Genomic DNA, 27,149 nt, shown 5'->3' with positions numbered 1-27,149 from the left:
AAAAAAAGTAGCAAGTTTCATAAATGGCAGAAGGTTGAATAAAATCCAACTGCACCTCAACTTCAGTCTGCTTCCACGTCATTTAAAATTTGTAACAAGGCTCAAATAATCAGTTATTTGAAAGCATAGTTTTCATGGTGGCCTCTTTAGTGATTTCAGAAGTGTGGACGTTTGGAAACATCAGTTTGTTTGGATTAGTGAGTTGGTCTTCTCAAAATGGAAAAGCATGTTGAATTCCATAGCATGTGGACTGACTGTGCCTTGAATCATATATTTTGTCTCTGAATTTTAACATGCTGCTTGGCTGAAATTTCTTTTAAACATTGACTACCTCTGAAGTCTTTTGTTACCTGTAGTGAAATAAAATCAGAATTCAACATATCATGAGGTAAGTCTTCATCTGGAAAATGTCTCTTTACAACACCATACTTTTCAGCATAGCATTCATGTCTCTACACTTCTTTTCATTCACTCCAGAAATGTGTTTGTTTCCCTAGATGTCAGTGCATTAATCCACCACTTGGTTATTCTACCCATGATGGGAGTATATTTAGTCTTAATGGGCTAGGTATGTTCAGAGGATGTTTAGACTAACATGACAGTGATGCACAACTAAGAGAAGTGAGAAACCCTTTCCAACACTAATAAAAAATGTCATTTATAGTGGGTTCTCTGAACCCCAGACAGGGTTTTGTCCTGGAAGAGTACAGGAATCTGCAGCAGTGTGGCTTCTTTCCCAAAGAAGTATTAGAGGACACTTTTGAACAGTTTAGCAGTCTCGGATAAAATGTTTATTTTCATAAACTCCCAACAATCATGTTGTGTTTTGGAAGAAAATAATGTTGGTCTTCTGACATGGTTCCCAATACCCTCTCCTGATTGTGTTAAGGGCATTCTGAAAGATTAAGGCTGAGAAGAGCATTTGGAAACATTAGCTAAATTATCTGGATGATTTGCCACAGAACAACTGCTGAATTTGCTAGCACTTAAAAAGTAAGAACAGAAAAAGAGGTACTTCTTGAAACCCTGAGGAAAAGTTACTGCTGAGGACTGAGCCGTTAGTATTTACTTACTTATTTTAATTTCTTTGATCTGCATATGAAATAGGAACCCATGAATGCGACGAACAGCACAGAACCTGCGATCATTAAGGCCAACTGCAGCACACTTAGCATCTGGACCCGACTAGTGACTTTATTTCTGAACATTTCTGCTTTTGCATCCCCGATAACAGCAGACTGAAACAGTGCAAGAAAAATGTCAGTGAAAGGTAAGTATGCAAGCCCTCACTTGATGAATATATTCTTGGCATGTACAAATCACAGCATGAATTTAATTGCCCAACTTCAGGGCACCAAGACTGAAAAAGCTAGGTCATGGGGTTTTTTCTTTTTTTTTTTTAAACAGTGAAGATTAATATACAGAAAATATACTAACCTCATTTAGCCAAAGAAGAGGAAAAATATAAGGTTTTTGAACTTTTGATAAAGCTCTGAAATGAGAAAATAAAATAAGTACAACATGTTAACTTTCGTTTGGTGCGTAAGCCCAGTCTCTACTTAAACATTTTTCTTCTCCTCTAACTACATTTCTACCTTCCAGATGTACCCTTTTAGTATAGTTTTGGACTGAAAAAAAAAAAAAAAAAAGCCTACAGTTAATAACAGTCATTTTACATATTGGGCAACCATCTCTTTCTGTCTAGACTCCCATATGCAAGTAGTCAGAAAGAAGAAAGGCTGGACACAGCTAGGTGTTGGTGGGAGAGTCTGAAGATCTGTGTGGTGTTCACCTGATAGGTGTGCAGGATCCTGAAATGCACATCTGTACATGTACATTTGGGTCAATGAAGATGAAAGAAAGAGCTAAAGACCCATCAATCCTTGTGACAAAATCCATCCAGTGACAGAGCATGCATAAATTCTCTTTCTCATTGGGTTTATTACAGAAAACACATTTTGCCTTTCAGTTCATCCTCATGGCCCCCATTTGGGTTTTGTAAGAATGCTATTTTTAAGATGTTGCCTTGTAAGCTTCTGTGGGGAAATCAAGTGTGTGTTAAAATACTTGGGCAGTGACTTGCTCAAGAAGTCTTGCTCTTTTGATGAAATTTATGTTCTCGGAAAAGTCATGACTGAAATTTCTGCAAGATTAAAAGGCTTTGGGAAAGTATTTTTATTCCTTCTTTTCCCAGCCATCCCTACTGACGCTTTTGTAGACCAATCAGCCCTCTTGAAAAAAGTCTTTAAAAACAAAATAATGAAGTAGTACTTACTCAATTTTTGGTGCAGGTTGCACAAGGAGGTTTACTTGCAGCCTTTTCGCAAATTGTAGTGTAAAACCAGTGATCTAAAACCAGAAAAAAACACACATTAATTTAGATTTTTGAATTGGATGCCTAAACCTAGAATATGGACTGTGTCAAAAAGCACTTTGGTATTATTTTATCCTTATGTTTTGAAGGATTCAATTTTTTATGAAATTTTAATGTTTCTAAGGGTGTCCCATTTCTCATAGAAGTTCGTATTTTTTGGTTTTACCATAGTTACTTTCATAATTTGCAATTAAAACTGAAGGAAAAAAAAGTTAAAAGTACTAAATTAGTCATGAAATGTTTCATACAAAAAATATGTTTAGGGTTTTTTCCCCCAGAAATTAGCTAAATTTTCTTTTTCAATAAGAAAGATGTTTAACTTGCATAAGGACAAACCCAAACATTTCATATGACAACAAACATATCAAACAAAACGTCAGATGTTTTCTTATCTCATTCTTTTCCCCTCCATCCTCCACAAAAACAAGACAGGATGTGATTGTTGAAAATTTCATGTCAGGTTTAGGAAATTCTGGTTGATGTCTGTATTCCAAATAAGGTGAAACAAAGATTTGACTTTAGATTCCCTCACTGATATTACATAGCTTATCTTAAATTATATAACTAAAAATACTTCAGTAAGAAATCCTGAATTTTACCTTTTCATCCAAATTTGGAGCAAAATAAAATTTTGGAACCTTAGAATTCATCATGCAATCAGAAAGCTTGGTAAATACACTTAAATTTAAGAATCTGGATCACTGGGTCAGAAGTACAGGTGAAATTGGAGGCAATCAAAATCAGAGCTGTCGTAAACTTATTCAGTTTGGGAGCTCTGTTGGATAATCCAAGCTGTAAAGGCTATGGTAGGTCTGTTCTAGACTAGGCTGTTCAGACTTCTAGCAATTTTATTGGTAATAAACTGCTCCATATCCATTTAATTTCAATTAGGATAGCAATTATACAAAAATGGCTAGTTCTAGAAAATGAAAAAAAATTTAGAGGAAACAGAAGAACTTTCACAGAAAATAATTTTCTCCAAGTATTTAAAGGTCATAGAAAAGCTACAGATTACTTCAAAGTTTGCAGAATCTATTTAATCCCACATTCCCAATAAGGAAATAATAAACCTTATTTTCCAAACTTTGAAGGTCAGAATGAGAAAAAGTTCTACTCTGCTAAAACCATAAGATTTTTGTGAGCAGATCTTGCAAAAGCAAGCATGAAAATATTGTATCTTCTGCTCATCCCTCTGGTAAAAGGCCTACTCCACTACAATTACATTTAATCATCACAAGTTTTTGTGTTATGATTATTAAATATTTGGACTTACAGGCTCTATATCTAGAAACGTCTCGTGTTCATTCTCATTTGGGCTCAGGCCTTCAACATCGTGCAGTATAGATTCACTTGCATGAAGAAAATGTGGCAGAGAGATAAATACCGGTCTTCCTATTTGGAAATACAAGCTCACTTGAATCATTAAGCCTTGTTTCAGTGCTCATCTTCTGAGGCCATTTTCCACGCAAACATAATTTTTTATATAGACACACAATACTAATAAAAATGTTAATAGTCCCATCCCCCCAAAAAATCTGAGCATTTCTGTGATTTGGCTGTCATGAGGAAAATTTGCATCGTGAAATGAATTGTAGTTGGAAATCCTGCTTGTCTGTCTCTACACTGTGGAGCTGGCAGTACTCCCAGTTTCACACTGAGGTGATGACCTTACTGTCACTGTTTCCCCCACCTTCATGACCTTGTTTTAGTAGCAAACAAGCCTGAAGGGAACTCATGCTGTCTGCTCTGCATGAAATGCAGACCCTGTATATATTATATTTTATTATACCAATGCTAAACTAAGCCAGTAGTGTCTCTCAGTCTCTGCACGTGTCAATAGTTGTGCACACACACACACACATTGTGTGTGTAAATTATCACAAACACAAGGACTGTGACTGTCTCTGGTTTTTGTACAGCGCCCTCTCCTTTCCCTTCTAGACCTGCATTCCTGCAGTTTCAGTGTACAATCCGTAGTATTGTGATTTTGCATAGCACTATGCGAAATACAGAAATAGTATAGTCCTCATTTTGGGAAATGCAGCTGCAGAAACATGATAGGTCTCACAGGCAATCTGCGGAAGAATTCACGAACACTAACATCTTGGATCTTAGAGTACACATCAGCTACAGGACACGCTTTCTCCCCAGTTAAATGGCTTGTTTGGCAGTACCATGTCACTACTATACCTGCTTTGCAGGCACTAATGTCTAGGACTCCACCCAATGTGCAGTTCTTTGATATGGTTTTATCTTTACAGAAGCAATAATTATCTCCAACTTCAGCAGGTGATGCAAATGCTTCACGAGGAACTGTGAAACGATAGAGTGAGATTCCCTTCACAACCTGCTTGCTCTGAAAAACTCCGTAGATTGATCTGAATAGGAAAGAGGAGAAACGTGTCTCAGTCATTTGGATTAAAAGATTTGAATTCATGGCAACACTGCTTAAGGAACCCCCAACCGCCTCTGTCTTAAAAGAAACAAGTACTCCAGGGAGCCAATGTCCAGGCTTCCTCTACACTGTTCAGCAGTTTACAGGGGTGTTCCTCTGTAACAGAGAACATCCACACTTTCACAAAAGGATGGACAAGCTCAGAGGTGAGCACAACAATACACAAAAAACCAGACAAAAATACTAATACTAATAATAAACAATATACACAAAACTAACAAATTCAGAGCTCTTTTTCCCTATGCACTTCTACACCCACTGTTATTATGACATTTTTGAAAGGTTTTGGACTACAGTAGAGATACTTATCAATGTAAATCAGCTCTGCTATAGGTTTTTGCTGACTTGATACTAATCTAATCTTTATGATGTAGGCAACATTCTGCATATAACTTTATTTCATTGCATATGAATCAGAATACCACTTAAGCTTCTTCTTGCTGATACATTATCAACTGATAGAGAGATATGTTTGTTACACAGTAATGTAACCAGGACAGCAACACTTTGTATTGCAGCCAAATAAAAGAAGAGTTCTGGGTTTTGCAACATGGACAGAACCATTTTCCATGACCCTGTTTCAGCATGACCTTTGGGTGACTGATACTTTCATTATTTATTAACTATTAGAATTAAATGGCCAGAGGGATGTCTCAAAGTTTGTGCAATTGATCTAAAGAATTCTATCATTTCTCCTCTGCATAGGATTCCTTTTACCATGAGCTGTGAAGTGCTTTCCAGTTTGGGGATACAATTACTTCATACAAAAAAAAAGAACTTTAACTTCATGTAAAAACACTCATCTTTAAAAACAGTCTGCAAAGCAAATGGCCCACTTTAAACCTAGCTAAAAGGAAGCAGCTGTTTCCAGGCAGCAAAATAAATGAAGAGGTTGAACCTCACAAAGTAAATACACTGTGATGCACTTTATATATTTTAACATTGCTTGCAGTGATCCCACTGGAGAATTCAGGGACACTGGATAGCCACAGCAGAAGCAGCAGGCTGAAAAGCCATCAGTATGTGATTTATTAAGCAAGTTTGTTTGTTTGTAAATACATAAAAATAAAAAATGTAAAAATATCCTGTGAGAAAACAATTTTGAATATCTAGTGGATGACAGTAAATCCTGTTCTGCATAGATGATGTTCTGCAGAAATGCTGAAGACAGGCCTAACTGGCCCCTGCTGTACCTATTGCCTTCCAAGACCAAATAAGGCAGGTTTTAGGCTGGGTCCTGATCTTAGAAGAAGTTCAAGACTTTGAACTCTGTGGACTTCAATGTCTTTCATAGATCTGTAACATCTCACAACAGTGTCAGATATTCCTGAATGATACGTCTGTAACTGGCTGAAATAAAATACACCGGAAATAGCTCTCTACTTGACATAAATAAAACTGGTAAAATCAGGTTCTGAATCATGACCACAGCTCACAAATTTGCTTGTGTTTAGGTGAAACCTTTATGTTTCAGCCACCCTCTGAAACAAAAGAGCATTTGGGTGTCACACGCAGCTATGCACACACACCAGGAAGGGACAAGTCTACCTGCAAATATCGGAGGAGAAGAAGCGCAGTGTCTGGTCCTTCTCAACAAATGGTGGGAATGATGCTCCATCTGTGAACAAAATAAAATAAGACCTTGAAAGCAACTCCACTTAGAAGACATGATTTCTTTTTTAGATCAATACTCAGCTGTTGCTTTCATATAAAGCTGTGAAAAAGGTAAACAAAATGAGTCATTTATGGGGAAAAAATTTATGTAAGTTATTGCACAGTGGCAGGCACTCCACAGATAAGATTGAAATGTTTTTGAAAGCAAGTCAAATTATGACAGCTACTTTTTAAATTTTTTTTTTCTGCAGATGTGAAGCTATGTGATCAAGGCCATTAAAAACAGACGACACAAAAAAAAAAAATCCTGCTTAATACAAATTCCAATACCTTTTGCCATTGTCTCAGGGTTTATGCAGTCTAAAGGCCTAAACCTTTCTAGAGGTGCTTGGATCATCTGCAGTTAAGGCACTCCGCATTTACAAGAAATACAGCTTTAGACTTCAAAACTGCTTATTTAATAGTCAGAGCTAAATATCTATTCACCAAAGATTGCTCAAGCAGACCTCTTCTTTGTTAGCTGAGATCCTCTCTATAGCTAATGGAAAGAAGGAAGCACTTTTAGGACACAACTCATCTCACCCCACGGTAGACATGTGAAATAGGTCAAAGTAATAGCACTTTGGTGGTGTATTTTCCTCCACTCATTACAGAAAGAACACAGGCAAACAGTTCAGATGCGTATTTCTGCATTGCAAGCATCCAGAGTTAAGTAAGAGGACTCTGACATTTTCCCAAACAAGGTGTTGTAACAAAGATTTAACCAGTACATTTGTTACTTCTTGCTACAATTTCTCAGTCAGCAGCCATAACCAAGGGATTGAAAACATCTGCGGTATCTTTGAGTCTAGTTGGCAAGAGTGAGAAAGAGAAATTACACACTGCCACTTGCCCACTGCTGACAGAAGCACTTTTTCGTAAAGAAAATCCAAGATCATCCTAGACACACACTCTATTACTGTGTCTTGGCAGTCTTGGAGACTTTGCAAACACGGACACATTTCAAGCTTCATACAAGAATGCTGCTTAATATTTTTATCTCGATATTTACTTATACTATATATGCTGTGCTTTGGTGTGAAAGCTTACAAGATAAGGAAGAATTCTCATGCTTACTTACAAGACTTTTTAAACCTGCTGCTTCTCTAAATGCATGGTGTTTCCTGCGCAGTCACACTGAATGCTCTTGTAAACCATGCGATAACCTTTGCTAACAAGGAAAAGCTCCACATTTTCACTGTACTGGAGCACTTCATCTAGTTAGCTGAGTAGGTTTATTCCATCAGCTGTGGATGAATTAAAAAAAAAAAATCCTAACCCTGGGAAAAAAAGGGTTCAAGCTCCATAAAAAAGAAGGCAAGTCCCAAAATCTGAGAAAATACCACCTCCTATAATACATACTTTAAAAAGGAACTAATCCTTCTTGATGCATAGACTTTTGGGAAGCCAGATTCTTGTGATGTATTTGAAATACTTAAAAATAACTTGCCATGTGCTCCAGGTTATAAGGAAAATTATCTACGCCAGGTAAAACAGCACAGAAAAGGAAAAAAAAAAAAACCACAAAACAAAAACAACAAAAAACCCACCCAACCAACCAATCAACCAAAAAACAACCCAAAACCTTCTTGTTTTGATACTCGCTTACTGAAGGCCTACAGCTCTCTGCAAAAGCCTCTACCATGACATCTGACAGCCTCAGCTCAAAAGATTCTTGTGTCCTCACAGCAACATTTTCATTCATGAAGAAAAATATCATTTTGCACAAATATATCTTAAACAAATCAACTGTTTTCATATGCATTCCAGAAGCAAACTCAAAAATATTCTCCTCTAGTTTATTCATCCCAAACTAAATTACTTCTCCACCCCTTTTCACTTGCTAGTGGCCTCCAAACCACCTGTCTGACAGCCTTCTCCCTTGTCACCTCAATTTTTTTTCCTAGCTTAGTAAAAAAATTTTCTGTCTGTTCTGGTGCATTTAATTTTATTTTTCAACATTGTAAACAAATTAGCATTATTAGAATGCAAAGATAATTTTCAACTGCTATAGCAAAGAAAAAGAATCTTAGTTAAATTGTAATAGAAACAGAGATCTGGATTCTCTTCTTGTGTCTCTTCCATATCTACCTTAGCTGAAGAGGGTGTGTGTACATGTATACATAAAATAACCTACAATAATGTATAACATATATATTATAATAGATACACTCGTATGCATGTATAATATTAGTGGTATGGATGCATTCATATTTATATAGATGTTTAATATACAGAATACAAAACTGTCAAAGCCCAGGGGAATTAACTTAAATATTGTATCTCATTATTCCCTTGTAATATCAAGAAATGTGCTGAATCTTTAGAAAGCTTTAATAGGCTCACCTGTGCCATTAACCAAATCACAGTGACCTTCCCAGTATGAAAGATTCCTTTAAGATAAAAAAAAAGTCATGCTGCATGTAGTATATTATACCATGTAATCCATTTCATTACCTATATTGCTAAATAGAACTGCCGCAGTATAAACCTGATCCATTAGCAAAGTTAGAGGATAGAGATTCATTCTTTTATTCAAATAAACTATATGATGCATTAGAATAGGATAAAAGGGATCTAGCTACTTAAGCATGCAAAACAGAAGTAACTACTTGTATCAAAGAATCCATAACTGTCTTAAATCCAAGCTCCTAACAGAATCACTAATAGCTGAAAGAAAGAGGTGTTTTTGCTAAGCCCAGGGCTTGATCCAACTTCCTTTGAATTGTTGAAGATTTTACATTTATCTGTAGCTCTTAGTGAATCAAGCCCTAAAAGTCATACCTTGAAAAGATGTATAGATTTTAACTATACGACGCTATGATACCTTTTGTTTTTATAGCTTTCAATTATTGCTGTTTTTTTAATATCTTCTGTCCCAGTATAGACTTTGTAAAGTCCGTCCAATGTCCCATTATACTGTAACAGACACAAGAAGGAATAACAGTTAGAAGTACTGAGCCAGACTGTAGCATTGTCATATTTTATTTTCCTCACAGCAGCTGCCTTAATTTTTATTCACAGAACAACTGAAGGATTTGTCTCCTCATTGGTTTCACTCACCGGGTAGAAGACTCCCACAACTGGGTCCAAGGGGAAGGGGACCTTGTTTAAGAAGGGATCTTTGTATCCCCACAGTAATTCTTTCACTGTTCTGTTCTGCAGCATGGATGACTTAGAAGATCTAATCCAAGTGTTTAATAGTAGTTGTATAAAAGTGTTTGTATACAAGGCAGGTGCAGCCTACAACAGCAATAAAACCAATGTTTAGCATAAAATTCTGCATGTGCTTTGGATCAAAACCAGAGAGACTAACTCCAAGATATCTCCGGCAAAGCTGGTTTCCAGAGTTGCAGCTCACTGTAAGTTAAATTTCTACTTAAAACTGACACTCCTTCACAAAAAAATTACTGGTCATAACTACACAAAAGCAGATATTTTGTCTTTACTACTTACATGAATTCACTTTGTCACCCCTAATCACAGAATCACAGAACAGTTGAGATTAGAAGGGACCTCTGGAGGTCATCTGGTCCAACCTCCCTGCCCAAGCAGGGCCACTGACAGCCAGTTGCCCAGGACCATGGCCAGATGGCTTTTGAGTATCCTCAAGCAATAATATCAAATCCCTATCTGTATAACACAAGTTATACCACTTCCAGTTTTCTGCCTCTTTTCTGTTATCTCCATATGTCACATACTTCAGATTCACTCACACTGTAAGCATATAAGTATGTTTATGAGGTCAATTGTATGAGATTTAAGTGCCGGGTCCTGCACTTGGGTCACAACAACCCCATGCAGCACTACAGGCTTGGGGAGGAGTGGTTGGAAAGCTGCCTGGTGGAAAAGGACCTGGGGGTGCTGGTTGACAGCCAGCTGAACATGAGCCAGTGGTGTGCCCAGGTGGCCAAGAAGGCCAAAAGCATCCTGGGGTGTATCAGAAATAGTGTGGCCAGCAGGAGTAGGGAGGTAATTGTGCCGCTGTACTCAGCACTGGTGAGGCCACACCTCGAATACTGTGTGGAGTTTTGGGCCCCTCGCTACAAGAAGGACATTGAGGTGCTGGAGTGTGTCCAGAGAAGGGCAACGAAGCTGGTGAAGGGTCTGGAGAACAGGTCTTGTGAGGAGCAGTTGAGGGAACTGGGTTGTTTAGTCTAGAGAAAAGGAGGCCGAGGGGAGACCTTGTTGCTCTCTAGAACTACCTGAAAGCAGGTTGTAGTGAGGTGGGTGTTGGTCTCTTCTCTGAAGTAACTAGAGACAGATGAAATGGCCTCAAGTTGTGGCAGGGGAGATTTAGACTGGATATTAGGAAGATTTTCTTCACTGAAGGCATGGTCAAACATTGGAACAGGCTGCCCAGGGAAGTGGTGGAGTCACCATCCTTGGAGGTGTTTAAAAAACATGTAGATGTGTCACTTTGGGACATGGTTTAGTGGGCATGGTGGTGTTGGTTTGATGATTGGACTTGATGATCGCAAAGGTCTTTTCCAACCTAGTGATTCTACGATTCTAAGTAAAAATATACAAGCTTGTTACTTATTGGCTTAGATAAGTGGTTTAGATTTGCTGTTATGCTAGCACCAATACAACTGTACCCTGTATAAAATTGACCAAGTGCTGAATCTCCATTATTTCATTACTGAGAAAGAATATGTATTTGCAACAAACAAGTCCTTCTTTCTGAACAGCTTTAATTCTATGTAATGGATGACTTTGCTTAATTCAATGAAGAATAATGTAGATTTACCAGCAGTAATTGTAATGAACGTTCCCAGAGGCATAAACACAAAGCCAGGTCCCTAGAAGCAATTAATAGCTTGTGGAAAGCAAACAGAAACGATCTATGTTGGCCTGTCTGGTGAAGAAGGAGATTGTAATAATTTTGATAAGTAAATCTGTGTAAAAGCAAGTGATTCTCCTAGAGCAAGTGCTCAGTCTAGGCCTGTTAGTGGGACATCTCTTTGTACTCAATGCCATGGGGATATCAATGGAAGAGTCTCTTTTGCTCTCATTCCTTCCCCCTCAACCCCATGAATCTTTTATTTTTGTCTGAACTTGAACGCAGATTAAGAAAAAAGCGTGCATATGACAAGATCATGAGATAGAGAAGATGTGGGTTCAATCCCCTCAGGGTTAAGAAAGTATGAAAAACATCTCTCCGAATTCTTTTGTGAGTATTTTGATGACAAGGTTATGATATAAAAGGTAGACTCTACTGGATTGAAGTCAGTGCTGTCAAACAAGAAAGTCAGAACCTCTCTGGGAATTTAGGCATACACCAGTTTGTTTCTGAATGGCAAAATGGGGCTTGAATCCTCTGTTTCCATCTCATCTGACAGTTGCTTCCAAGCATAAGCCTGTGCTTAGACCCATAAAGAGCTACGTGGTCCAAAGTGTGGGAGCTGAGCAGTGTTAGTTAATACTGTGACATGACTCTGAGCACAGGAAACAAGAACAGCTTTACAAAAGAGAGATGCTGGCCTAAATCAAGTCACAGGCAGAATACATCTGGTCTGAATAAGATCATCTGCCTTATTTATTAGGTCTTTTCTCCCTAGAGAAAAGAAAGCTCAGGGGGAGGACCTCATTACAATATTCCAGTACATAAAGGGTGGCTACAAGGAGAATGGAGGCTCTTTCTTCACAAGGAGTGACACGGAGAGGACAAAGGGCAATGGATACAAGTTGCACCAGGAAAGGTTTCGTCTCGATAGAAGAAAGAGAACAGCCAATCACTGAAATGTCGTAGAGTCCCCATCACTGGAAGTTTTCAAGGTGCAATTGGACAGGGTGCTAGAAAATCTCACCTAGCCTCGTTTTCTCAGAAAAGATTGGATCAGATGATCTTTTGAGGTACCTACCAACAGGGGGTTTCTGTGATTCTGTGACTAATTCTACGATTCTACAATGTGTTAACACCAGGTGCCTCTTTACTCTTCACCTAGCACCCAGCCTCACAGTGATCTTGAACACTCACACACAGACATCACAGAGATAGTGCAAGACAGTCAGGCAAAACAACCAGGGCTGAATATAAATATGAAAACTGTAAATGTCACTCAAGGACAAACAATCTCAGCTTGTGACAACACAAAAATATGTGGACTGAAAAGGCTCTAGCACTACTCTAGGTGGGGACCCCTGTGCTTTTCTTTGAAGGGCTAAGGTCACAGTGGGACAGGAGAGCTCAGGGGATGCCATTGCAGTGGTGCTGAGGGACACCATGTGGAGGAAGCAGCTAGGGCAGTGAGGCCATGCATACACCGAGCATGAGATTTAATACAATCTCCTCTGCAAAGCAGGACTGAGGATATTATGGAAAGAGTATGGCAAATCCATCATGTACTGTTCACACTGTACCTCACGCGGGAAGGGAATCGATCCACAAACTCTTGATTCATTCCCACACTAAAATTGACTAGGAGGATGTTTTTTGATACATCCCATCCAAACTGATGACTTTACTTCCACTGGCAGGAACAAATCAATTTTCATTACTCTGGGAATATAAGGAAACCTTAATATATGTGCAATATGTCCTCAGAATATTTTTTTTTTTTACTTTAAAGACAGTAATACAGCTATCCTCAGTGTATCTGACACTTATGTCATCTGAGTTCATAGAGAGGAAACCTATCCTGTGGCAGATTCATTATTACTAATGTTAACTTCTCCCCTATTTCCTCTAGTATCTCAACATTTGAATGTGGACATTATGGTTTTGTTTCTTTACTTACAACGACAGCAAGGTTGAGGCATGTGATGGTATCATTTTCTGTCCCAACAGACATATCGGGTTCAAAACGAGCAATGTTAGGCAGCATGTAGGATATTGTGCCATCAGAGTTTTCTGTGATATTTTCTTTGGGCAAATATCTCACCCTTGAAATAAAAAATAAAAGCATAGAATATTTTTAACATTTGATTTTCAAGATAATACATAATGTTACCTGACTGAAGTTTTTTGAAAAGTTGATTAATATTTTTATTGACGAATGTTGAATATGTTATAACCACTGAAAGGATTCTAAACTTTTCATGTGAATATATGTAAAAATTCCATTTTCTGTAAAATATTTTTCTATTTTTCTTTTGGAAATATTTCCTTAGCGCCTAATGGAATTTTTTTTCTTAATATTAAAATGAAAACAACTATTTCTTTTTTTATTTTTTATTTCAATAATGGACCTTGTATCTTTTTATGTTTTATTTTAAATTAATTATGTTTTGTTGCATTTTTTTCTAAGATTTCTTGCGGTTGCATGTAGTTAGAAGTGGATGACTCAAAGTGGTTAATAAACACTCTTAAGTTTTGATTTGATAGGCCTGTGTTGCAACAAAACAGATTACAGGTTAAGTCCATCATGGGAGTCACTGTGATAACCTTTCATATGCATGTGGAGATTTATAAGCAGTCTTTCAGCTCCCTGAGATTCTCATAATCCTCTCTAGCACGCCCTGTCAACAGATCACTAAGGTATAAATCTCTGACCTGCATCATATGACTTAGTCTATGCTGTGGGTCAACAAAGCTTGTCTCAGATCCATCTCAGAAGAGATCTTCAGGGTATTCCATCAGATCTTCCAGCCTGGGCATGGGGCAACCAAAAGGTTCAGAGACCACTTCACCATGGTACAGATGTAGCCAGTGCAGGGGGGCCTTACCCCAAGAGCAGCTGGGGCTTGGCTTCTCAAGATTGGTTTCTATGCATGACATTTTATTTAATAGCCTAATGGGTAGAGCACCTACCTGAAAGTTGGGAGATTTTTTTTTTCTAATTACTTTTACTTCTAACTGGAAATAAAAGACCTAAAAGAAGGTTTCCTAACAGAATCATGGGGACAGTTGCATTTTCAAGGCCAGTTGTTCTATGTTGTAACAAGTAATTAAACATTGAAAGGGAGATTGAGAGAGAGAGACTCAGTATCACAGTGATTCAGGTAGACCCAATATCCCAAGTGAGCATGACCTCAGCAGTGAGAAGACTTACAGTCATCATTTCTCACATGGTCTCATCTAGGCTTCTGGCAGAGATTTGTCCCTGAGAAAATAGGCAACATCACCACCAGAGTAAAACATTTCTGTTTGGTGATAATTCACCTTCTGCAGCATTTCTCAACTGGTTAGTTTCCTGATTCCTGTGTCACCATTTCCTATGTCTTCCCAGGTATTATATGAACCAAGAGTTCTCTGTTTCCAATGAGAAATAAATAATCTTTTAGATATCAAAGAACCTCAGCTGTAGATGCTGCAATGCAAAACCATCTTGTGAACGTAATATACAACCCCAAAAATATCCTGAAAGATATCACTTTAGGAAAGCAATTTCATAACAAGTGTGCCAGTGACAGCTGGATGTTGGGCTTGATGACCCAAGAAGCACCAACTAGTCCTATGTCAATATCGCATTTAAAATTAAGCAAATTATTAAACATCATCACCCTGAATGGGGATGGACTGCTGCATCTAGGCCCTAGATAGTACTTCAGAAAACAGAATGCTTTTCAGAGGAAAAAAAAAATGAAAAAGGAAAAGCTATAGGTTAAAAATAAGTCATAAAGGAACAAAGAAACAAAATATATTATTAAAATAATTATGAGTGGTACATGGGTGATAAGATATGTTGTTGGTTTTAGGGCATCTGGCACATTTTCTTCTGTGTAAAAAGTTGGCAAAAACTGAACAGCAACAAATGCAACTGTGCCTGTGTGTTGTTGTGGCAATCTCCTTGCTAAAGAGCAATTGGTTTTCACAAGAGCAAATAGCTTCACACCCTATTACCTATTTCTACATGCGATTTCCCGATGTGAGACCTACCAGAAAGTGTTTGTGATTGCTGTGTGTAGCTGCAACTTCTGCATTTTTGTCAAATCTGACTAAAATACAACACTGGAATTTAAAAAACAAATTTGAACTCAGCAGAACTTTCTCTGATTTTAACAAAATTTCTGATATGACCGGTCACATATTTAGGGTAGTTTGCTTACCTGTATGTATAAGGTCCTCTCTGTTCAAGTATTGGACGTGCTCCTTGCTCTAATACCTCTGAAGGATTTTGCACATGGAAAATCCAAAATTCCCTATAAACTGAACTTCCTGGCACAAGCCAATTTTCAAAAGCAATGGTACCATTTGCAATGACAGCTTCCTAAAAGAACAAAAATCAAAGCTAAAGTTAACCACAAAAAAAAAAATCACAAGCTGAATTTACTTTCCAGATGATTCCAGAAAATTCTTAAACAAACAGGAAAAAAAAGCTATTTTATCATCAATATGAGACATAAAGCACATATTTTTGGACAACATTTGACGGCAGCGTGACATTCCTGCTCAGTGACAGCAAAAGTGAGTCCCCCGAAAAGAAACGACCACAAAGCTGACGTAATTACTACTGTAGCTAGTAACAAAACTTTCCTTCTGCTGTGGTTGGGCATTGCCTTAGTTCCCAAATACTTGCTAAATCCACTGATTATTTCTAAAAATAAAATCTTTGAATGACTGAACGATACCCAGCAGTTTTTAGAATCCACAAACTACTTTTCATGCATTCACAAATAGCCCAGAAGAGGAAACGAAAGTTATCTCTGAGCATCTGATAGCCTTCTATGATGGCATGACTCTGAGTAGATAAGGGGAGAGCAGTGGATGTTGTCTACCTTGACTTCAGCAAGGCTTTTGACACTGTCTCCCACCACATCCTCATAGGGAAGCTTAGGAAGTGTGGGATAGATGAGTGGACAGTGAGGTTGATTGAGAACTGGCTGAAAGACGGAGCTCAGAGAGTTGTGATCAGTGAGCAAAGTCCAGTTGGAGGCTTGTGACTAGTGGTGTTCCCCAGGGGTCAGTACTGGGTCTGGTCTTGTTCAACACATCCATCAATGACCTAGATGAAGGGACAGAGTGCACCCTCAGCAAGTTTGCTGAGGATACAAAACTGGGAGGAGTGGCTGACACACCAGAAGGATGTGCTGCCATTCAGCAAGACCTGGACAGGCTGGAGAGCTGGGCAGAGAGGAACCTGATGAAGTTCAACAAGGGCAAGTGTAGGGTCCTGCACCTGGGGAGGAATAACCCTGTGCACCAGTACAGGCTGGGGGTCGACATGCTGGAGAGCAGCTCTGCGGAGAAGGACCCGGAGTTGTGGTAGACAACAAATTGGCTACGAACCAGCCATGTGTTCTTGTGGCCAAGAAGGCCAATGATATCCTGGGGTGCATCAATAAGAGTGTAGCCAGCAGGTCAGGGGAGGTTATTCTCCCCCTCTACTCTGCCCTCTGGTGAGGCCACATCTGGAGCCTTGTGTACAGTTCTTGGCCCCCCAGTTCAAGAGAAACAGAGAACTACTGGAGAGAGTCCAGCGGAGGGCTACTAAGATGATAAGGGGACTGGACCACCTCTCTTAGGAGGAAAGACTGAGACCTGGGGCTCTTTAGTCTGGAGAAGAGAAAACTGAGAGTGGACCTTATAGAATCATTAGGCTGGAAAAGACCTTTGAGATCAAGTCCAACCATCAACCCAACACCACCATATCCACTAAACAGTGTCCCAAAATTATACATCTACATTTTTTAAATACCTCCAGGGATGGTGACTCCACCACTTCCCTGGGCAGCCTGTTCCAATGTTTGACCACTCTTTCAGTGAAGAAAGTCTTCCTAATATCCAATCTAAATCTCCCCTGCCACAACTTGAGGCTGTTCTAGTTACTTGGGAGAAGAGACCACTCCCCACCTCACTACAACCTCCTTTCGGGTAGTTGCAGAGAGCAATAAAGTCTCCCCTCAGCCTCCTCTTCTCCAGACTGAACAACCTCAGTTCCCTCAGCTGGTTCTCATAAGACCTGTTCTCCAGAACCTTCACCAGCTTCATTACCCTTCTCTGGACACACTCCAGCACCTCAATATCTTTCTTGTAGTGAGCGGCACAAAACTCCACACAGTATTTGAGGTGCGGCCTCTCCAGTGCTGAGTACAGGGGCACGATCGCCTCCCTACTCCTGCTGGCCACACTATTTCTGATACAGGCCAGGATGCTGTTGGCCTTCTTAGCCACCTGGGCACACTACCAGCTCATGTCCAGCTGGCTGTCAAAAAACACCCTCAGGTCCTTTTCCACCAGACAGCTTTCCAGCCACTCCTCCCCAAGCCTGTAGCGCTGCATGAGGTTGTTGTGACGCAAGTGCAGGACCCGGCAGTTTGCCTTATTAAACCTTATACAATTGGTCTCAGCCCGTTGATCTCACCTGTCCAGATCCCTCTGTAGAGCCTTCCTACCCTTGAGCAGATCAACACTCCCACCCAGTTTCGCGTCATCTGCAAACTTACTGAGGGAGCACTCAGTCGCCTCATCCAGATCATCGATAAAGACGTTAAACAAGACTGGTCCCAAGGGGGACACCGCATGTGACCGGCTGCCAGCTGGATTGGGCTCCATTCACCACCACTCTCTGTGCTCAGCCATGCAGCCAGTTTTTAACCCAGCTTAGTGTGCACCTGTCTAGGCCATGAGCCGCCAGCTTTCTTAGGACAATGCTGTGGGAGACTGTGTCAAAGGCTTTACTAAAGTCCAGGTCGATGACATCCACAGCCTTTCCCTCATCAACTAGGCGGGTCGGTCATAGAAGGAGATCAGGTTGGTTAAGCAGGACCTGCCCTTCATGAACCCATGCTGGCTGGGCTGAGTCCCTGGTTGTCCTGCACTTGCCATGTGAGTGACCTCAAGATGAACAGCTCCATAATCTTCCCTGGCACCAAGGTCAGGCTGATGGTCCTGTAGTTCCCTGGATCCTCCTTCCGGCCCTTCTTGTAGGTGGATGTCACATTGGCAAGCCTCTAGTCATCTGGGAATGCTTATAAATATCTAAAGGGTGGATGCCAAGAGGATGGGACCAGGCGTTTTTCAGTGGTGCCCAGTGACAGGACAAGGGGCAACAGGCACAAACTGGAGCAAAGGAAGTTCTGCCTGAACACGAGGAAAAACTTCCTTACATTAAGGGTGACAGAGCACTGGAACAGGCTGCCCAGGGAGGCTGTGGAATCTCCTTCCCTGGAGATATTCAAAATCCACCTGGATGCAGTCCTGTGTAACCTGCTTTAGGTGAACCTGCTTTAGCAGGGGGGTTGGACTGGATGACCTCCAGAGGTCCCTTCCAATCCCTACCATTCTGTGATTCTGTGACTATTCAGGTACTGAGTAATTTTGCACCCAGAGAAAGTAAATAGCGTTCTTGAACGACTGCTTTTTGTCAGAAAACTCTTGTCACCAGAACTGATACTTTCAAAGAAATATCTCTCGTTTTGATAATATATTTTTAGGAAAGTTTTCCAGATCTAGGAAATGGAAGCAAAATATGACCATAAGGACAATACAGGACATCAGGAACCACTCTAGAATAATGAACAGCTTTATGTCTGTGGCACTCAACAATAATATGGTAAATGTCTATTCAGTCCTTGAGACTGTACGGAGAGAAGGTATATTTCGTATATTGTCAGGGGAACATCTGCTTTGCCTGGTTTACATAAGGCCCCCTTCTATTTGATTTTCCCAGGCCCTGGGAATCTAGTTTTTCCCTTTGGTGGTAAAAATTTGGAAAAGCTTTTTCAATAAGAAGAAAATTCTAGGCTGCCTGGCTGCAACATACAAAATGCTTTTTTATTAGAGTGGTGAACTTGCACAGCTCATAGAGTCTTAGGAATTAAAAGGCCGGAATCCCTCCAGACAGCAAGACATTTTAAATTACATGTTGCTAGATTCTCTTTCTAGCTTAAGTTTCTGCCTCTAGAGTTTGCTTAGCAAGCACCACCCAAAAAATGATACTACTAATTAAGAACCACTGCAGTTAGAAATGAATGCCTTGGCTTGGAGAACTTGTAGCATAGTCAGGGCTTTGTCTTTGGAAAGCCTGTTTGTATGGTGGAGTTTCAAATGCCTTGCTGGTGGTGTAAAGTACTGTCTGAGTATGTGTGAGAGAGGAATTTGTGTGAGAGAGGAAAACTTGCTGCAGCAAATGTGTTATCAGCTTTAGGTCTTGCATTCAGAACTGACAGCTAAAATTCTCTTCAGCTTTGTTTTGCAAACTTCAGGATGCCAAAGACTCTATCACAGCTGTGATCCAGTGTGGGGCAGACCATCTCCTTGGTGAAGAGAGAAAAGCTTACATGGAAAAGCTTTGGAAATTTTGGTGATTTGAATCCTTTTCAGTTTCCACAGAGAATTGCTCAAAGGAGCTGGGAGAAGCAGGCTGATATATGGAAAGGCACAACTCAGTCTGCTCTGAGTCTGTCTGTGATTTGTACTCAGAAGGCTCCTGGGATAGGGACAGATGCCAGGACTTGATCTCCTGCCTCTGGGTAACCGGGGTAGGGAAACGGTTAAGGACTCCTGACAGCTATACGGTCAAGAGGACGAACTAATCTCTCTAGAAGTCAACACCACACATGCACAGAGGTGAACAGAGAAGTTTCAACTTTGTGACAATAGATTTTAAAGTAATGTTACTTACTTAATAAAAGTTTTCCCCTTCATCCATTCCTTCCTCCCCTTGTAATCCTTTGCTAGGGTTATAGTAGCACAGAATGATATGTTAACTCCCCTGACACTGCAGAGTCTCCTCCCACCCTGGAGAGGCACCGAAATAGTTCTTAACCTACCTCCAGCTTTAGACATTTTGGGCACTTTGAAAAATGTTTGTTCTGCAATGATCACATCTTAATACTTTGTGCTGACTTGGAAGAATATAAGGAACATCCTTCCTCACAGCTTTCTCCATGTAAATGATCTTATCTTTTCCAAAGGGTGGATCTTTGCCTCTAATCCTCTCTCTGCTGTTGCAGGGAAAGCTGAGTGTGCACTTTATACTGGCTTTTCAGTACAACCAGGACAACTTTCCATGTAAACTGAGACTGCAGGCTATGTGATGAGCCTTTTCTGTACTTTCTATGCTGCCCCTTACTGCACTTTATTATGCTGTGTACTTTCTTATCAATCTAGGACAAATTTTCTGTCCACCTAAAGGGGGGGGGGGGCTCTCCTTTATTTTTCAAGCAAGAGTAACTACTATGTCCATATTATACCCTTAGGAGATGCCAACAGAGAAAAAGTACTTTGTGCATTGTACAAAGAGGTCCCTGGGACCTGGGTACATGGGACGTGGGTACATGGGACAGACAGGTCACAACGAGTTACTGTGTGGATTTGCAGGCCACAATTTATTCTGTGCCAATGCCACCATGCACAGTCTTGGGTGATGCTTCAGGGGGACAGCTGATCTAACCTGACAGTTCTGCAGCCAAGGGGGCAAGGTGGCTTCTGCAGCCCCTGGTCATGGATCTGTGCACCTCACCCTTCCTTTGTGCCAGCTTTCATTCCTCACAGAGCTGTTTCTGCCTGCCAAACTGGAGGATGATTATTTGAGGTGGTTTTGTTTTGCTGGTTTACCTTTCTACCAGTGAGCCATTTGGCTCGATGGTGTGGGTAGGGGGAAGGATCAGATGAGAACTAGAGTTAAAACAAGGGAAGCAGCAGGACAAAAGAGGGAGGGGGAGGAAGGGAGCAAGACTATTATTTTTGGTGGCATTCAGCCATTATTGTTAATAACATTTCTCCCACAAAGGGGGTGTGTATGAGTCTCTGTCACATATTTCTAGAGTGCTAATGGTAGGTTAAAGTGGAAGAAAATCTAGAGCTCTGTCTTATTCATGACTTCGTTTAATAAAACTAATATCCTCACTCCAGCAAGTCCTTGGGTTTTGGCTGTCTGATCACTGACGAGGCCAGCCTTAAATATTACCCCTCTCTATGGCTGGTCACTAATATATTCCCCTAGTAACACTGCCATGAACAATCACTTCTCTACTCCTGCTGGTCACACTAGGCTATATCAGAAATAGTGTGACCAGCAGGAGTAGGGAAGTGACTGTGCCCCTGTACTCGGCACTGGTGAGACCACACCTTGAGTACTGTGTCCAGTTTTGGGCGTGACAGTATAGGAAAGACATTGAGGTCCTGTAGCATGTCCAGAGAAGGGCAATGAAGCTGGTGAAGGGTCTGGAAAACAGGTCTTGTGAGGAGTGCCTGAGGGAACAGGGATTGTTTAGCCTAGTGAAGAGGAGGCTGAGAGGAGACCTTATTGCACTCTACAGCTACCTAAAAGGAAGATGTGGTAAGGCCCGTGTTGGTCTCTTCTCCCAAGTAACTAATGGCAGGACAAGAGGTAATGGCCTCAAGCTGTGCCAGGAGAGATTTAGATTGGATATTAGGAAACATGTCTTTACTGAAAGAGTGGTCAGACATTGGAACAGGCTGCCCAGGGAGGTGATGAAGTCACCATTCCTAAAGGTGTTCAAAAGATGTATAGATGTGGTGCTTAGGGACATGGTTTAGTGCTGGGCTTGGCAGTGTTAGGATAGTGGTTGGACCTGATGATCTTAAAGGTCTTTTCCAGCCAAAATTATTCTATGATTCTATGATATTATGAAAGGTAGGGTAATTTGGGAAGCTACTAGTTTGTAATTGATAATATGAAATACTTCTCAACTCCCTAGTCAACCTACATCATCTCTAATATCTTATGCAATAATTAACTATTGTTAGCAAAAGTAACTACACAATATGTAACTGCTACACAGTCAAGTTAATCTCATGACCTAACTGTGCAAGATGGAGTGAAATCAGTGGGAACTTTAACCCCCACTTGTGGTGAGTTAACCAGCAATACACAAATTCAAGAAATACTGGGCACTCAGCAATAGAAGCTTGCCATACTTAGTTGCTTTATGTTCAATTCAGCCATCATGATTTCTGGTAAAGAAATACAGAATGTAAGACAAAGTTGCTGTCTTGACAAAAGATCTGGCCAGATGGACAGAAGATGACATTTTCTGGGAACTGAGATGCCATGAATACTTTAGGCTATAACAAAATAGTTACTAGTTTATGTGTGATATGTGTTGGGCTGCATATGTAAGCTGGAGGAAAGAAACAATACAATTCTGTAAAACTGAATAAGTTAATTTCCAGGAAAGCAAATAATCTTCTTCCATTTTACAGCTGAAAGTATGAAGAGACATTTATTATTTTAAAGTGATGATTATTATCTTATTATTAGCCTTTTTATTCAGGCTTTGTTGGATAAGAAATTTTTAGTCCTTTTTCAGTCCTTGATCATGAAAAATTATGAAACTCAATCAGGTTTATCACTGGTAACGCTGGAATATATGTGATTAGATCACTTATGTTCTGCTGAGAGCCAGCAGCTACTTTAGCTTTATTAGTTTAGATAAAGAAGAGACATATAGATGTCACAAATAAAATTTTAGATTAGCAGTGTTTCCTATGCCTCCAGTAGCTGAGGAGATATAATCTGTCCAATCATAGATAACAGATATGTAGAGATAAAGATGGCTAAATATAATAATAAATAAAATCTATAGCTTTATTTCTAAAAAAAGCAGACACTAACCCTGAGGGTTCTGCAGAAAGAGTGCAGCACTGAGGTATTGTGGCAAATCATGCACCATTCTGTATTATCAATTCATCAGGAATTCAATTTATTAAGTAACATTATGTGGCTTCTGTTAACCTCCTGAGCTCACGCGCCCAGGTAGAAAGCAAAAGCTTTTAGAGAAGTGATGATAAAGAATTTTCTAGCAATTGAATCAGTTACCAATGGGTTTGAGTGGTTAGACCTAGCTGGAAAAAAAAAGCTGAATAGTTGAAAAAATTACGGGAATTTTGCCTAAATAAATAATATTGCTCTAAGGGAGGGAAAGACAAAAGGAGTAATTGAGCCATATCAAAATATCTCCTTTCAACAATATCAGATGCAAGCTTTCTGATTTGCTGGTTTGGATTCACCTTTCCTTTTGTGGGTTTGGGGTTTTTTTTAATATCAGACATGATATTAAAATAATAATGACAACAAACATGATAATATGCAACAAAAATGTGTGGAGTCAGTTAAAAAGGTACATTTTGACAGCCTCAAACAATTTTTTTTTTTTTTGTAGAGATATCCAAAACTTGTGTGTTTTACTCCTCACTTACCAAGAACAGTTTTCTAAACCCCTAAGGCTTTCATGGAAAGGCATCTCTCCCCTCTGGGCAGATTCAGTGTTTGGGGAAACTAGGATTTCCCCCTTTGGTACTGAAATCAAAGGCATCTTTTAAGTGTGAAGTCTCCTTTCCCTGAATAGTATCAGAGCTGAAACAGCTTAGTACTAATCTTGTTCAGTGGATCCCTGCCAAGATGCTGCTGGTGGTGTCATTTTGAGTGTCCTCTTCAAGCGACAGTTTCTTTAAAAAGCCTCTAAAAAGATTCAGAAAATGTATGTAAAGTTGAAACTCTTTAAATATGCTGGAGGCAGGAGTAGAAACAGCTTATCCCAAAAAGATCTGAGACACAGGTAGAGCAGTCAGAATAGAGAATATAGCAATGTGTTTTGTGTTGAAGCAGATGTATGCTAACAGACTGGAACACATGAAGAGGTGATATCTTGGTGTTACATGTTACATGGGCTTCACTTAGGTTGTCCACTCATGGACTGTTCATGGGTGGAAAACACTTTCCTCCTAGGAGATAACAGCCTATAGCCTGACAGTCTCAGTCAAATTTCTAAGGGCACCTGAGGTTGTCTTTACACTGGCAGATGCTTTCTCTTTGCTACAACAAGAGTATGCAGCCAAAATACTTCCTGCAGTGTTTACTCAGGCTAATCTCTCAATGACTGCAATAAAGGAGAAATGAGGCTGCTAAGACTTGGTAAACTGCAAAGATGTGTGCTTAAGGGAAGAATGCTCAGGCTTCTACAGCTAGCAGAACAAGGATGGTAAGAACGACTGATTGCATTGATTCTTGAAGCTAAAGTTGTCCCTGTTTATTGGGAAGTGCTAAGAAGCTCAACCGGACTTGCTTGAGAGTAAATTGATGATAATGTGATTTGACTAAATCTTGATAACAAGTTAATTTATGACAATTCGACTTGTTATAGTACGAAGTATCCTAAAACCATTCAGGAGAAAAAAATGTATTCAACATATGTTTCTCTAATCCAGCAATAACATTTTATAGCAAAATTCACTTCCCCTAGAAATACAGATTTGGTCTTACTGTGTTGCTGTTAACTTGTGTAAAGAACTAGGATTTACTCTGAGATAGGATAGGAAGAGAAACAACTAGGGGTCTTTTTTCAAGCTCTGGACTGTGAAAAATTTAAGACACAATTTTGCTTATAATGGAGATATCTCAAAGAGTTTTTCCCTTTTATTAAAAATATGTAATTTGGCATTTGTTTTCAACAAGTGGGTTAAGACCTAAGTACACACATTGCCTCATATGAGTCCAAATGGAAATATAAATGCTTAGAGGACATATCTGAGAGAACATCTTACTCATTTGTTTTTTTTCCTGGCCTAGAATCTGTATTTTTGAGAAATTCCAAATAAAATTGTCATTGAAACTGATCTGTTTCTACCAAATATTCCCTTAAAAAATTACATTCCCAAAAGTGAAATACTTTTTAAAATATATATATTTTTTCAGTATGCTCTGCTCAGCAAACCTGTTTCCTTTGCAGTCAGTCCTATAGTTATCTTAAATATAGCTGCTGTGAATAACAAATGTTTGATATTCTTACTAGCCCTTTCATCAACACAGGCAAATCAGAATTAGTTAAATTCAAGTTCCTCTTGAGCATCTGCTGAACTGATGACATATTTCAGCTGTTGTACCTTGGCATATCTTTTCTGAAAAGGAATTGTTTTAGAGTCTCATGGCCTCACTAAACAGTCAGCATGATAAATAAGAAAAAAAAATCTAGTATGACTTGTACTTAGGAAAAAAGTATCCATTCACTTAAAAATAAATAAAGCCTCTACAAATTTACTCTTTTATGTTTTATATGAATACTGATACAAATTTTCCCTTTTATGTATATCAAACAAGCTGCTTTGAAATAGATACAAGCATCAGAAACATGAACACAGTGCAGAAAACTATAAGGAGTTTGAGGAAAAAATTACTCTGCCTAATAGTTTACCACTAAGAACTCATGCAGGTATAATTTCATATGTAGACATTGCAAACCATGCTGTATAACTGGTTCATTATTATAAGTAAACACATGAACACATAACATTGCTAATATGTATAATTTGCTTTGAAGATACTTAATGGCATAAGACAACACTCTGGATTAACTCAAAGTAAGTATTTCATGTAAGGAGATACACATTTTTAAAACTATGTGCTTTCTAGAAAATCTGCCATTCCCCCAATATGTCAATCAATTAAAATTATTTGCAAATACAGAGAGTATGACTTTCTTGTAAAATGTTGCAATGTGGGTAAGCTGCTAGTGAGAATTATTTTTTTATTCTCCATAAATTTGAAAATTTCATGAAAAATACAATAAGAATTGGAAAATTCCTCTACAGTTAACTTTTCAATGAGTTTGCTGACAAAATTAAAATGTTATGTAAAAGCGATTTTTTTCAGTTTTTAAAATAAGTGATGGTAGAATCTAGGCAGGGCCTCGACAGTTTATCATTTCCTGACAGTTATATGTCCACTTCCTCTATTGACCTCAATAGCTGTTGACTTAAGGGCAGTTTTCCAGAAGAGCCTTTGAAAAAGTATTTCCAAGATCTTCACAGTATTCAGTGCCACAGCAGATCATTAGGAGGACTAACTATCAGCCAAAGACCTTAAGGTTTCTCAATTTCTAACTGTAGGAGAGCCCACCTTGGCTGCAGTGACCCCAAGGAGACTCCACGTCTCCATGGTGGACACACCAGGGCTTCCATGGTCTTTCACTCCAGACTACTCCATGATTTAGACCCTCAGGTACACACCCTTTTCACTGAAGATTTAACAAACTAACTTTTCATTTTTCTTTAAAGAGAGAACTAGATTTTAAAGAATTAAAACAGTCTAAAAAAAAAAAAAGATTCGTCTGCCAGGTCTACAGCTCTCCAATTATTTTTCACATTTCCTGAGTCAACAAAAAGTATATGATCAGATCCTGCAGTCTCGTGGAGCACATTGACTTGGATCATATCATCACAGAATGTGAGCTGGATGCATGTAAGTGTAGTATTACTTTCTGCATCAGCAGTTTGTTTAGGTATTTTGCAGTATGTAAACATAACTACACCGAGTGAGTACCAAAACAGAAAAAAATGCAGAAAAATAAGGGAAAAAAAAAAGAACTAGAAACAAACATAATTAAAATAAAAATAAAAAGTGCTTATTTCTAGATCACATTACTGAAAAAACATCTTGAAAACAGTATTTTGTGTTCTTGTGTGAAGCATGAAAGACAGCAAGCAAGTAAACAGGACAATATAATTAATATATTAAAAAAATATTGCTGCAGCATCTGTTCCTAGGGATGTTTGTATATATTGCAAAAACCAGGTTTAATAAAGAAAAAAAAGGAAAAAGTGCAGAAACAGAACACATGATTTAGAAATAATGACTATTTAATAACCACAAACCATATAGATTGAAAAAAAAAAAAAAAAAAAAAAGGAAAAACTTGTACCTTTTTTATTGCTTTGCCTATAAGATTGTCTCCAACCGGTATCAGAACTCCTCCGAAGATAGCCAGCACAGCACCAATGATGGCCCCAGTGAGGAGCCCACAGTTTCTGTTACAGGTCAT

The 27,149-nt window shown here is 39.2% G+C and overlaps 1 protein-coding gene across 1 annotated transcript; it reads right to left on the bottom strand.

Annotated features, from left to right (window-relative positions):
• Positions 1 to 1,073: 1,073 nt before the first annotated feature.
• Positions 1,074 to 27,149, bottom strand: CD36 (CD36 molecule (CD36 blood group)). Its single transcript, XM_086474437.1, has 12 exons — positions 27,030 to 27,149; positions 15,474 to 15,634; positions 13,223 to 13,367; positions 9,546 to 9,725; positions 9,310 to 9,401; positions 8,829 to 8,875; positions 6,378 to 6,447; positions 4,565 to 4,752; positions 3,648 to 3,766; positions 2,276 to 2,349; positions 1,438 to 1,492; positions 1,074 to 1,238 (listed from the first exon to the last, which is right to left on the bottom strand). Exons 1-12 carry the CDS (start codon positions 27,147 to 27,149, stop codon positions 1,074 to 1,076), a joined length of 1,416 nt encoding a protein of 471 aa, XP_086330563.1.

Source organism: Leptosomus discolor, chromosome 1 (genome assembly GCF_034619465.1).
Source record: "Leptosomus discolor isolate bLepDis1 chromosome 1, bLepDis1.hap2, whole genome shotgun sequence".
Classification (NCBI taxonomy): Eukaryota; Metazoa; Chordata; class Aves; order Leptosomiformes; family Leptosomidae; genus Leptosomus; species Leptosomus discolor.
The sequence above is the reverse complement of the archived record's forward strand: the minus strand, read 5'-3'. Positions and strand labels throughout refer to the sequence as shown.